The sequence below is a fragment of the Poecile atricapillus genome, chromosome 2 (genome assembly GCF_030490865.1).
Source record: "Poecile atricapillus isolate bPoeAtr1 chromosome 2, bPoeAtr1.hap1, whole genome shotgun sequence".
Classification (NCBI taxonomy): Eukaryota; Metazoa; Chordata; class Aves; order Passeriformes; family Paridae; genus Poecile; species Poecile atricapillus.
The window spans coordinates 20,800,486-20,813,655 of NC_081250.1; the positions used below are offsets into that span (position 1 = coordinate 20,800,486).

Genomic DNA, 13,170 nt, shown 5'->3' on the forward strand with positions numbered 1-13,170 from the left:
TTTAAGATGATCACAGCTAGTTTGCCAGTGCTGTTCATATCCCTACCCAGAATTTGCTCCTGTCAGATCTGATCTGATCATAGACTGAGTTTTAGATGAATCTTTCTCAATGTTTCTAACACTTCTTTTGATTCAATTGTTTCATAAGTGCAATGGATTATGATCTTGTTGATTCTGTTCTGGTCACACTGCATGGAAACGAATCAAATTCACTACAGCTTCATGTCTTTGTGCACGTACTGGGATTTTGAACCACTACTGCCATACATTGAAAAGAAAATTGTCTCCTCTTCCAGCTGCACTTCCAGTTACCTAGAGCTGCGCAGCGGGGCTGACTCCAGTGCCCCCCTCATCGCCAGGCTGTGTGGAGGTTTGATGCCAGGCTCACAGAGATCCTCAGGAGCTGTCATGTACCTGAGGTTCAGGTCTGACAGCAGTGCCACACACGTGGGATTCAATGCTAAATACTCCATTGGTAATGCTTTCATTTATCTCTTTCTGTGATGTTACAAAAGATTTTGGTCTCAAGTGTTAGACTTTTGTAATTGGACTGAAATCAAACCTGTGGGGTGGGCTGACAGGAACATGTCTTTTTCAGTTAGTGTTAGAGCTAAGGCTTCAGAATATCAGCATGTTCTGCACCTAGCAAGAGCTGAAGATTGGGGAAATATTAATAGGAAAGAGATCGTAGACCAGCAGCCGCAGAAACAATGACTGTATAACCTCTTGTCAAAGCCAGTTGTCAAAGGAGCAGTAGAAGAAAGGTCAGTGTGGATAAAGTCATGTAAAATGGCTTGATTTTCAGCATGCAAACTTAGTGTCACTTTCATGAGCAGGGTTCTGAAGGGGAATGTGGAGATCAGCTGAGAATTGGCAGTAGAAGAACAAATTGTGAGCTTCTCTATGTAAATGTAAATCAATCTATAATAAAGCTGCTAGACAAACAGGGGCAGCATAATAATGGGCTGGAAAATGAATGAGCTATGAGAACCATTATTTGTCATCTGGGAAAGAAATACTTTAGTTACTTGTTCTCAAGCTGCTAAAACAGGGTTAGAAAGGCTAGAAAAAATTAAAATTCAAGAAAAATTAGTCCTTGATCAGATTCAGAACAATGCTTCTTTTCAGGGTTTGATAATAATCTTCAAAGAATAGCAGCCATTATGTTAGCATCACTTATACAGGAAAGTCTAGGACTGTTAATTTCTCAAAGGCAAAGTAGTGAACTATATTGTTTATACAGAATTTTGCTCATTGCATTAGATCTGAAACACCAGCCAAAATAGAGTCCTATCATATTTCTGAATGTGAAAACTGAAGAAACGTGCATATATATATATATATATATATATATATATATATACATTTGGCAGTACATGAAGCCAGAATTTACATTTAACCATAACAGATTTACAATATCTTAGCTGAATGCCAGTCATCCTGAAACAAAGCACTAATGACTCACAGACTGACAGTATGAACACATATGTTACTGCCATGGAGAGATTGTAACTAACAGACACAGAATCCACTACAAAGAAAAAAAAAAAAAATCCAATAAATTCCACCTGGGAATATTGTTTCATAGAATTATATAATATCCTGATTTGGAAAGGAACCACAAGGATAATCAAGGTCCAGCTCCTGGACCTACATATGACCACCCCAAGAATCACACCGTGTGCCTGTAAGCACATGTTTGCTGTATGCCCTACTACTGCAAACTTATGCTTGCAGGTACTGCAGAGAAATGAGTGTCCAGAGAGAAATTATTAAAAATTAATAGCTGTTTTACACACTGTGCAGTGCTTGTTCACTAAGGCATCACGCAAGGAGTGAATGGGAAGGGATGAAAGGAAAAAGGAGTCTGAACTGTTGACCCAAACCAGAAGTCAACTTTTGTCTGTCATAAAAAATTGAGATCCACACTTAGCAAGTTTAATTTCTTTTCAATATACCTGTTATATCTTTGCAAGGTTTTCTGGTAAATATGGACATAGAGATTAGATTGAAAACTGTGAGTTTATTCAAATTATAAGAGATATGAAAGAGAGGAAGGGATGTTTGCAATGGCAGGGTGTGTGTGGTTGTGGGGGGATGTGAAAAAATCCAAACCAAACAAAAACTGATTGAATTAGATTGAAAACATGGAAGACTTTTAATTGGAAGGCAATTCCTGTTTTATTACCACAGTTAGAGAACAAGTCAGTTGTACCTTACCTTTAAGTCTTGTTTAGGATAAAGATCATCTCTCAGGTTCTTTAGTCAGCCAAATAATATTCTTCCTTTTGCAGCTCCCTGTGGTGGGACAGTGATAGGACAAACTGGTATCATCGAAAGCACGGGATACCCTGACCTCCATTATCAAGACAACCTGTTATGTGAATGGTTTCTGCAGGGTCCCAGGGGCCACTATCTTACCATCAGACTAGAAGACCTAGATATTCAAAGCTCTTCCGAGTGCACAAATGACTTTGTGGAGATCCGGGAATACAACGCTTCTGGTCTGAGAATTATTTCAGCATTTGTTTTCCCCTCCCTCATAGTACTATGAAACCTCACCAGAGGTTCCTGAAAGCATTTCCCTTTGGGTACAAAGTCAGCCTTTTCAATGTGCAGTATTTGCTTGTGTTTGTCTTGCTTGCTGATGCAAAGCCAGCAATAACTTGATTCCACTAGTTTACTCCTGCCTGTCCAGTTAAATTGGAAGGTGACCCTTCAATATAAATATTAATAATATATTGATACAAATTTCTCTTTCTCTATGTGACTTTTGCAGGAAATTTGTTGGGCAGGTACTGTGGTAATACTCTCCCTCATGCTGTGGACACCTCTGACAGTTTTGCTTATGTCAAGTTTGTCACTGATGGATCAGTCAATGCCCGGGGATTCAGACTGCGCTTTGATTCCAGTACTGAAGGTAGGATTTGTAAGGTTGAAATATACTCTCAGGAAGCAACTTATACCACAGACTAATACAGAATATGTTGTAGGTCACTTGTTCTTGGAGTAGTGTGTATTTGCTCTTAAATTTAAACTTGAGGGAATTATGAATAGAGATCTCTGGCAACAACTCTAGCTGAGCTGAAACTTGGTGAAACAAGAAATCGCCTGCTATAATGGATGTTGCCATCAGTGGCACAAGGAAACACACTCTTCCACACCTTTTTTCTTCAACAGTCAGTTGAGGGATGTCCTGACATACCCTTCCCATATCCCTCTTGATAAGCAAGATCAACTTATTCTCGTATCCAGTGACCCTCATTGGGAAAAATGTTTTCATGTGTTCAGGTGAAATTTCATGTGTTTCAATTCATGTTCATTGCCCCTTTTCCTGAGCACAATGACTTCAAAGAACTGCCTTAATTAGGACTGAGGACACGGACTGCTTCACACTTCTTTCACAGTCTTCAATGTCCATGCAATGCTTGTCCTACCAAATATGGCTACTTTTTTAGAAATTCTTTGCAGTAGTCATGTTGAAAAATCTCCTTCCAACCCTTCTGAAGTCCTTCCAGATCATTTAAAAGTTCAGCTGAAAGCTTTCTTCATGTTTGATTCTGCAGTAAAACAACAGAAGGGAAAACAAACTCCAAAAGAATGTTATTCCACTTCTAGGATCCTGTTATGCAAACTTAGAAGAGAAAATCTTTTACCAAAAAATTTATTTCAGGTGAATGCAGAGATATGACTATTCTGTAGAATCTGTGAGTGTAAGGAAAGGGACTTCTACTACACACCATTAAACAATATCTCTCTATTTTAAAAGGCTACCGAGGGTAAGTTGGTAAAATTCTATCATAATTTTCAGAAAAAATGTATTCTGTATCCAAGACCTTCAGAGTTCCTTCCTCACAGCACAGTTTGATACTCATAACAAAGATAGGAAAAACAAAAATAACCATAATGAAAAGTGTTGCTTAAAATACCTAAAAACTTTTCTCTACCTGTTAATCAGAATATGAAAAATACATCTTACATCATTAGCCACTCTAACACCCTGCTTGATCTGTGTAGCTCTGCTCAGTCCTCTGGAAGTCAGAAATGTCTAGATCTTGTCACAATGAGAGGCTTGTATCATATGGCATCAAAGCCTATGGGTCACCCAGGCTTCTGAAGTCTGGCATGGGCCCTTCAGAGAAGGAAATATTAACAATTAGACTAAAAGGAGTTGCTACGGCCAGTTAATACTCAACTGTTTTTATGACTGACTGACAGAGACTGGCAGGAACTTGGCTGTTTAGACAAATACATGGACAGGGTAGGCTGATCAAACCAGCCTCTGAGGATCTTATTTTCTCACAACATTGATTTTTTTTTTGCTATAATTCTATAAGCAGTGCTTTGCTCTGAGAAATGTACCAATATTTGGATATTTCAGAATGTGGTGGGGATCTTACTGCACCTGTTGGAACATTTACTTCACCAAACTATCCCAACCTATACCCACATAACCGAGTGTGTGAATGGAGGATCACAGTGGAAGAAGGCCGACGTGTGACCCTAACCTTTAATGACATGAAAACTGAAGAGCACTGGAGCTGCTCATCAGATTATGTGGCTGTGAGTATTGGGTGTAGAGTCAGAAACTGCTCTTCCTAATCCCTTTATGGAGAATTAATGGACCTAATAAAGTGAAAATTCACTTATAGGTCTATATATGATTTTAAGACAAATCATCATTTAAACTGGGGAAATGAGAGAAAGCTATCTCTGTAGAGCATCTAAATTCATCTGGTTGTTTTGGATATAGAAATTTTGGAATTGTGGCCTAGGCAGAGCAGAAGACTTAAAGGAATCACTGGAGTTGTCTTTTTATCAATTATGACAAAAAAAAATCTGGGGTTTTTGAAAGTTTTCAATGTGTCTTTTCTGTGCAAGCAAAATCCATCAGTCAGTTCCAGGTTTTATTGACTGGAAGCTGTTACTTCTATATATTCTATTGTTAACTGCTCTTGTTACTTTTTGCTGTCAATTAAAAAAAAGAAGAAAAAGACAGAAATTGCAGCAAATGGCCAAACTAAACTATCTGAACTAAAGATAGGGGAACCCCGGGAAACTTTACTTATATATCACTCTCCATCTCAAAAAAAGGTAAATATTGGTTATTTTATCATGTTTATTTTTGATTTCTGGTTATTTAGTGAAAAAAAACCAAGCCTGACATGCAGATCTGAGCCTGATCAGGTGTACAAACGCCTCAAAAATATGATTCCTCTCTGACATTGAAGGAATGTGAGGTAGAGTTTAGCTTCCCACTTGTTCAGATAAGCAGTGCAAACACACGAATTAACTGTAGGATGATCAGAAGCCAATTCCTGCACAAGCATGGGGGTCTGAAGTAGTTATTCATCCCTTGAGGTTTGTAGACGAGGTTTCCCCTGTTTTTCTTCACAGATGCTTTAGACAAACCTTTGGGAGCTGGCTTTTTATCAGTTAATGATCTCTAAAAAGGAAAATTTTTCCTGCCAGCTTTTATGCCTTCAGTACTCTAATATACTCCAAGTCTCAGTGGGAAACATCATTTCTGCCTCGCTTGCACTGCAGAGTAGAAAGAAGAAAATTAATTCTTATGCTAAAGGGTGTATGAAGGAAACAGAGCAAAATATCTCTGGATCATCACAAAGTGAAATGTTTGAAATAATCAGAAATGTCCACCAACACTCAGTTTGTTGGAGAAGATTTTGATAAAGCTGATGTTGGCTTTAAGAAGAATACAAAGATGATGATTTTAAATTAATATGATCAGTAGCTGGCATTATTAAGTGAATATATAAATATTGAGTTAAAACATAGTGTTCTTCTCAATTAAAAAAATTCACTTTCTGCTTGAAAAAGGGGAGAGAGAGAGTGAGAAAGAGAATATGTTTGTATTTCACCAAAATAAGCAGGTTATTTTTGATGTTTACTTCAGGGCCTCATCCACTCGAGGCAATGAACATTTGTTCCAAAGTTTGGGTAGATTTGAGAACTAACCCCTTGTGAGGGACATCAGGGAATTTTGTATTAAAAACGGTAAATACTGTTAAATGATACAGGAGATGCTCATAAGACTGTATATTGGTGTCATAAAAGTTTATTTTGACCCCACAGGTTTACAATGGCCTTGGGCAAAACTCTCCCCAACTGGCCAAGCTGTGTGGGGAGGTAAATCCAGGCACTGAGGTGAAATCCACTGGAAACACAATGAAAGTCATTTTGGTGACAGATATGTCCCGTGCAGCCAGAGGCTTCAGTGTCTCATATACCTCTAGTGAAGATGCAGGTAGTGTATGTTTTTGACTTAAGTGATTTATCTCTAGGGAGTCATTTCATAGCTGGCACATATATTAAAAAAAAATACCTAAACAGATAACAAATCTCTAATACCCATTTTCTCTTTCATCTCTGGATGGGAATAGATATTTATCTTTAATTAGCTGAAAGAACTTGGAAAAAAATGGAGAATCTCTGTGAGCAATGGACTTCATGTGCCCCTGTATGGATCATAGTCCCCGCTGTCCCTACTGATTTATTTTTTTGTACTTAGTCTTGAGTAAGAGATGGTCTGAAGTGGCCTTATTCCATGAAAAGTTTCAAAAAGCATAGTGCTGTACAAATTGGATAATTCAAGTGCTTCCTTATTACTCAGGGGGGTAATGAGTTTATTGTAGCTTGTGAAAGAGTGCAGCTAACCTGCTTTTGCAAACTCAGCCTCCAGAGAGGAGATAACTGTCAGAGCCTTACTACTATAGCCTTGAGTCTTTTGAACTTATTTTCCAATAAGAAATTTCTGCCCATACAAGAATTGTTACTACTTTTAAATAAACCATATTTTGTTTCTGCAGTTTGTGGTGGAACCCTTATGGCATATGCAGGTGGGAATTTCTCTTCTCCTGGTTATGATGGCATCAGAAATTACACAAGCAACTTGAACTGTGAATGGACCATTGAAAATCCCTCTCACTATAATTCATCCATTTACATATCTTTTGAGGATTTCCACTTGGAACATCACCAGAACTGCCAATATGACTACCTAGAGCTACGAATAGGTTTGTATGTTCAGCAGGAGAATGGATAAAGCCTATCAAGATTCTGGTTATACAACTCTGTTTGTGCCAAATCTCATTCATATTTGCAGGGAGTGGCTTTTGTAGAATCTGTACATTTGAGAGTGTTCATGTCATGCCTTCCATGATCAGAACTGGGATTTCACTACCAGAGAAATGGATGTATGGATTTGGTCACCTGTTCTTTCAGGGGAGAAAATGGGAAACTGGATAGACATCTTGAGGGGATAAATAGTTTTGCTGTTTGCAATACTCACCTGATTCTCTCTTTACAAGGGACAATATGAATTTCACTTCATCTGCCTTGAGAGATGGCATTTTCAGTCATCGAAACAATTTATTTGGTCCATTCCCAATTCTTTCCCTGGTCCTGAAATGTCTCCAGGGACAGCAGGAATGGAGTAAAGAACGTTTTAATTATTCATAACCTCTGGACTGCACACCCACTTCAGATCCATTTTTGTGTTCTGTAAGATGACTCTCCAAAAAAAAAAAATCCATATTTCCAATGAGAATACATTGCAAAACACATTTGAAGTATTGCAAAACACATATTGAAGTATTTTAAAGGAAAAAAAAATAGTCACAGGATTAATGCACCAGTGATATCCTTGCATATTTGAGCATCTTTATCCACAAGAGCAAGCAACTGGAAATGCCACAGGAAAGCCGCTCAGGTAATGCCAAGTATAATATGAAAGCTGCAGCTGTCTTCTTTGTGGAAAGGCTGTACCTGTGAGTCCCAGAGAGAGCAAGTTTTAATTTACCAGGAAGTTCTTTCCAAAACATGTGAAAAGATTGAGAGCAGGAATCTGTCTCATCCTTATTTGCACTCATTTGAGCAAGAGCTTTTGGTTGTACAGCATTAGTTTGTCCTGTGTAGAGCCAGACCCTGCACAGCTCTGTAGCCTAGCAGTTCTCTCCCATGTATGCATGGAGCTGGGAAATAATAAAAAAAAACAGCTCAGAGAAAGAAACAGTATGATACATTTGCTTTGTTACTCATCCATTCCTGCCACTCCCACTTTATCATGAACCTCAGGCCTCCAGGTAAGACAATCAAAGAAAAGGAAAGAAAGTGAAGTCTTGCTTTGTTCTACACAGTTTTGTCATCTAAATAGCAGTGTCCATTTTAGCACTACTAGTGGACCTCCAGTTTCCCAGCTAGCCTGGTATCAAAAGCAGAATATTCTCATTCATCTGTGTATGAATGAGTATGAACAAGTAACACTTAATGAGCACTGAGATGCAGTAGTTCAGAATACCACTAAACACAGGCAGGTGCTATTTAATAGTCTTGACACAGCAGATACTGTAGTTAGGGAAAGGTCCAACTCTACTTGAAGTTACCCAAGAGACCCCAAGTGGATCTGAGTTGTGCAAAATTATTTTGTGATGCCCAAAATTGTTTTGTGCATGATACAACACACTTCATGGTACTCAAATAAAAAATTTTAAAAGCAGAATTGACTAATATTTAAGCTAAATAGATGGAACAAATATTTCAAATTTTTTAGGGTAAGATATTAAGGTATTAAGTTATTAAATTATCATGCACGTGCATGTAGGTTGTACATGATAATACAGCTGAGCATATTGCTATGATGAAATATACTCCTAACTTTTGGCTGTTGTGGAAGACTCTTAATTTTGTTTTTCAGACCATTCCCTTCACTTTGAATGAAATGTTACAGCACAATATTTCTGTTTACTTTTTCTGTTTAACAGTCTAGATCTCTGGCCAGCTGGCCATTCATGAAAGCAATGATTGGAGTCACTTTTCACACTGAAGAGATTGAGTAACCTGGGTGATATCTGTCACATAATCAATCACCTCATAAAATGTACAAAAAAGAAAATGCATTTCACATAGTAATTCTAAAAGCAGTTATTACTACGTTTTCCTGAGAGAGAATTTATAATTATTGTCTTCTGCTTGTATAGCTCAATATAATTTTAGTGCATGTTATCAAGACAATTTGTACCATTCTCAGTTTGTACCATGATAGAATTTCATTATATGTCCCTTTTCATCCTTGTGCTTCAAGGCATTTCAAATGGTGGCTATGTTACTTGCATATGACAGAAACAGGAAGTTACTCAACCAACCCGTGACTTGGAGCAACTCTGAAAGGCTTTGAGGAGCACCCAAAATTTCCCCCTCTTGCTCTACTGCCTTCTTCACAAGAATGGCCTGTACTTTGTGCAGAGTTAGGAATTGCTTTTGAATGGAGATTTTTAAGACCAGCAACCTGCTATTATTAGAGAAGTGAACTTAGGAATGGCATTGCTTGCATATCATGAGGAAGGGCTTTTAGACTTCAAGGATTTCAGCAAATGCTGGCTTATTTTTTTTAATTTTTTTTTGTCGTACAGAGAACAATATGTTGAGTTCCCTGGGAAAGAGATGCCCACTATTAATATAGTGATGACAGTTCATGGATGGTGCACATCCCTATACAGTAGAAAACTCAAAATCCCTGTTGACTTTAATGAGGATGTCACAAGAACGAAGGTTCAATAGGTGTCCATGTGATACAGTCCTTGGCCATCTCTTTCCACTGTTCTGCCCCAAAAGGTCTGTAGTTTTGAGGCAGAACAGTGAGGATTTTGTGTTTCTGATATGTCTGATAGAAAATATGAAAGTGTGCAGGAGGGCAGGAAGAGGAGAAAAGGAGACCAGGGTATTGAAAGGATCATTGATATAGCTTTGGAGAGAACTTTCTTGTTGCCAAGATTTAGATCCCAACAATGAACTGCAACACTCTGCTTATATCCATAAGAAATAATCAGTTACTAAGTGTGATATGTACTCTTCTCTGTTTTCTTGTCAAAACACAATGAATTGCATGTTTGCACTATTCCTTTATGTTACTGTAGCTCTTTCAGGACTCAAAAAGTGCTGTGTTTGTTTTTTTTTTCCCTTTCTTTGCTTAGGGGATGCTGATGGAGAACTAATAGCCAGACTTTGTGGTCAGGCTGCACCATCTGTGCCACTAGTTATAGCTGCTCCCCACGTCTGGGTACACTTTGTCAGTGATGAAAACACAGAAGATAAAGGATTCTTGGCCCATTACACATTTGAAGGTAAATGGCTCGATAGACTGCTGCCTTGGCTGACTGAGGCACTTCTGGGGAATGTTGCCAGTCATTTGGTGATAGGGAGAATAGTCAAGATGGGACCACCTCTCAAAGAGGTTCTCAAAAGTTACACAGTGCTAGCCACTATTTATATCTTCTGAAGGAAGTATGTGCTAACAGTTGAACGCTCAGATTTATTTTCTGTCTCACTGTTGGCAATCCCCAAACCGCATTTGAGATTTTGCAATGCTCAGAGCAGCTGGTTGCTCTTGGGAATAGGGACATAACAGGTAATGCCAGCCAAGTTTGACTTACTTCAGATAGGTCTCTGGAGTGCTAGCAGAGCTGAGATGCATTCTGCTGCTTGAACCTTTGCACTCATTTTGAAATCCACTTGAAGCCATATCAGTGCAAATTACACCACTTTGCCATTTATGTGCCAGAACAGCTACTCATCCTGTCACAGCTGAATTTAGCCTTGGGACTTATTTAGACACATCAGAAACTTTTTTACTTCATTGTGTTGATCCAGGGATGGCACTGGTTTGCTTAAGACTGAGATAAACGAATGATAAGGTGGAAGAGGCAGATGTAAGTGTCAGCTGGCAAAGGTTTTGAAGAGTTATATTAAGTATCACAATAAATCCAAAGTTTCAAGGTCATTGCATCCTTTTACTCAGTATTCAATGACAAAGATTTTAAAACTTGGAATTTCCCAGACAAAGTGTTCATTTTTAACTCTATCAGTACATCTTAAATATATTTTATTACTATTACAAGCTGAATGATTTTCCATTCATTTGATTATAGTGTTCTGTTCTGAAAATGTGTTGAAATGTTACTTTTTTTTCTGCAGCCTGTGGTGGGGTACAGTCAGGTGAAAGGGGAGTTATCTCAAGCCCTAACTACCCAGAGCCTTACAGCAATCTGAATCACTGCTCCTGGGTGTTGGAAGCCCCTGAAGGTGAAACCATCACTGTGAGTAACATGTCACAATTGTGTGCACAGCAGACGGTGTGAGAACTAGCTTCTGAGTTTTGAGGAACAGATTTGAGACAATTTGGAAAATCAGAAATGTGGAATAATTAAATATCTTCCCACTGATTTTACCTAAAAGAGGGAATGAAGATAACACAACAAAACTGTTTGAAGGTTGTCCTTTCTGAAAAATAGAAGGACAAGAAAAATATAACTTGACCTCAAAACAGCATTGGCTTCTCCTTTAAACAATGACTTCCTGTGTTTACAAAACTGAAACAACTCATTTTAGTAGATGTTCGTGGATATTCTCACTATCATGAGAATAAACATGAGGATGAAGATTTTTCTTCTCAGTAGGAAAGTTTCAAGCCACTAGAAAGTTACTTTTGTGTCTTACTAGTTAGTCTGAAACATAATATGATTTCTGGTACAAATTACGTCAATGAAATGTTGTTCCAATTTCCCAATAAGTATTAAAGGTCTGCCTGAGGTGCTGCTTTCTTGAGTTAAACTCCTGATAGACCAATCTAAGCACTTCTATGAACAAGCAGTACAAAACTTAATTCATTGAATTATTTGACTGATTCTTTCAATCACAGCTACAATCAGTGACATTTATGGTCTGAGTCAGAAAAATATCTGAAAAGCAGTTTTATGGGAACATATTGCAGATTTTCATATGTAATATCTTTTATTACTTTCCCTATCATGTTTTCCTTGTTTACAACTACAGAGATTAGAAATTAAGACCTACAGTCCTAATTTTTCTGCTACATGATATTCTGACCACTGCCTAAGTACTTATTTCAGGGAATACAGGATTATTTTAGTAGAACACAAGATTTCTATTTAATCCACAAACTAGTTTAAAGCAGAACTAATTTTAATCAGATGAAAGCAGATTTCTGTTTTGAAAGGACTGAATAGCAGCATGCTCAGTGAAGGCAGACTAATTTTTTCCAGTATAAGCTGCCAGTTTCAGTTGCTGGGAAAGTTCTGAATTTAAACTATTACAGCTAGACAGGTTCTTTTGGAAATGAAGATGCACAAAAGGTACAGGAAAAAAAAATCCTGTGTGTTTGCTAAACTTTTCTACAAAGATCCTGCTATTGAAACTGGTTAAAAAGTCCCAAAACTTATGGAAACAGGGCCAGGCAGTAACTAGTGTACATCACTATTTCAGCATCAACAAATCCAGGAGTCTACAGGATCAGCAATCTAAATGTTTGAACTGGAAATCCCAGTAAGCATATCTCTCCAAGGACAAATGGAATCAGTGTGGGAGGGAGACAGGGTCAGGAGCTGCCTGTCCAGCCCAGTCTGTTTATGTGATGCATCCAGGCCCACAGGAACGAACCACGGAACTGTTTCTGTTTTGGTGGAAACAAACATTATTTTTAGCAACTGTTAGTGCATTGATTCAAAATAATAGGAAGAAAAAAAATATCCAAGGCTTTCTGCTTGCAGAGCTAGATATATTTAATGAACAGAAACTTTAAATGCGGGAAAGTGATTCAACACCTGTACATATTCAACACTGTTTTGAAGCACATAATTAGTTTCAAACATGGTTAAGACACAGTGATGCCAGTTTTGAACCTATGAATTCCTCTTCCACATCTTGTCTTCAAGCTAAGTAGCTACTGTTACTTATAGTGCCAAGATCCCAATCAGTACTTGCAGAAAGCATCATGAAGTGAGGATCAGATTTCTGAGTGTTCTCAGAAATCATTGTACCACGATGGCCACAGGATCTGCCTGGAGTTACTCTAAACCTTCCCCTAGAATGTCTGGTTTTAGTACCTGAATGTCACCTTTGTGTGTTGCAGCTTACTTTTACAGCCTTCCAGATTGAAAATCATTCACTTTGTAAGTGGGATTCTGTTACTATCCTGAATGGTGGCTCTCCAGGCTCTCCTGTCATAGGACAATATTGTGGAAACACCTCACCTGGGACTATTCAGTCTGGTTCCAACAAGCTAGTCATCATCTTTAATTCTGATCACTCAGTTCAAGGAGGTGGCTTTTATGCAACATGGACAGCAGAATCTTTAGG

At 38.1% G+C, this 13,170-nt stretch overlaps 1 protein-coding gene across 1 annotated transcript in view; it reads left to right on the forward strand.

Annotated features, from left to right (window-relative positions):
- CUBN (cubilin) overlaps window positions 1–13,170 on the forward strand; it is a 142,745-nt gene that overhangs the window by 95,900 nt on the left and 33,675 nt on the right. Inside the window, exons 45-53 of the mRNA XM_058833158.1 lie at window positions 297–475; window positions 2,295–2,504; window positions 2,780–2,920; window positions 4,382–4,563; window positions 6,094–6,265; window positions 6,828–7,034; window positions 9,990–10,139; window positions 10,990–11,111; window positions 12,944–13,169. Of these exons, the coding sequence (XP_058689141.1) occupies window positions 297–475; window positions 2,295–2,504; window positions 2,780–2,920; window positions 4,382–4,563; window positions 6,094–6,265; window positions 6,828–7,034; window positions 9,990–10,139; window positions 10,990–11,111; window positions 12,944–13,169 (1,589 nt within the window). The remainder of the gene's footprint in view (window positions 1–296; window positions 476–2,294; window positions 2,505–2,779; window positions 2,921–4,381; window positions 4,564–6,093; window positions 6,266–6,827; window positions 7,035–9,989; window positions 10,140–10,989; window positions 11,112–12,943; window position 13,170) is intronic.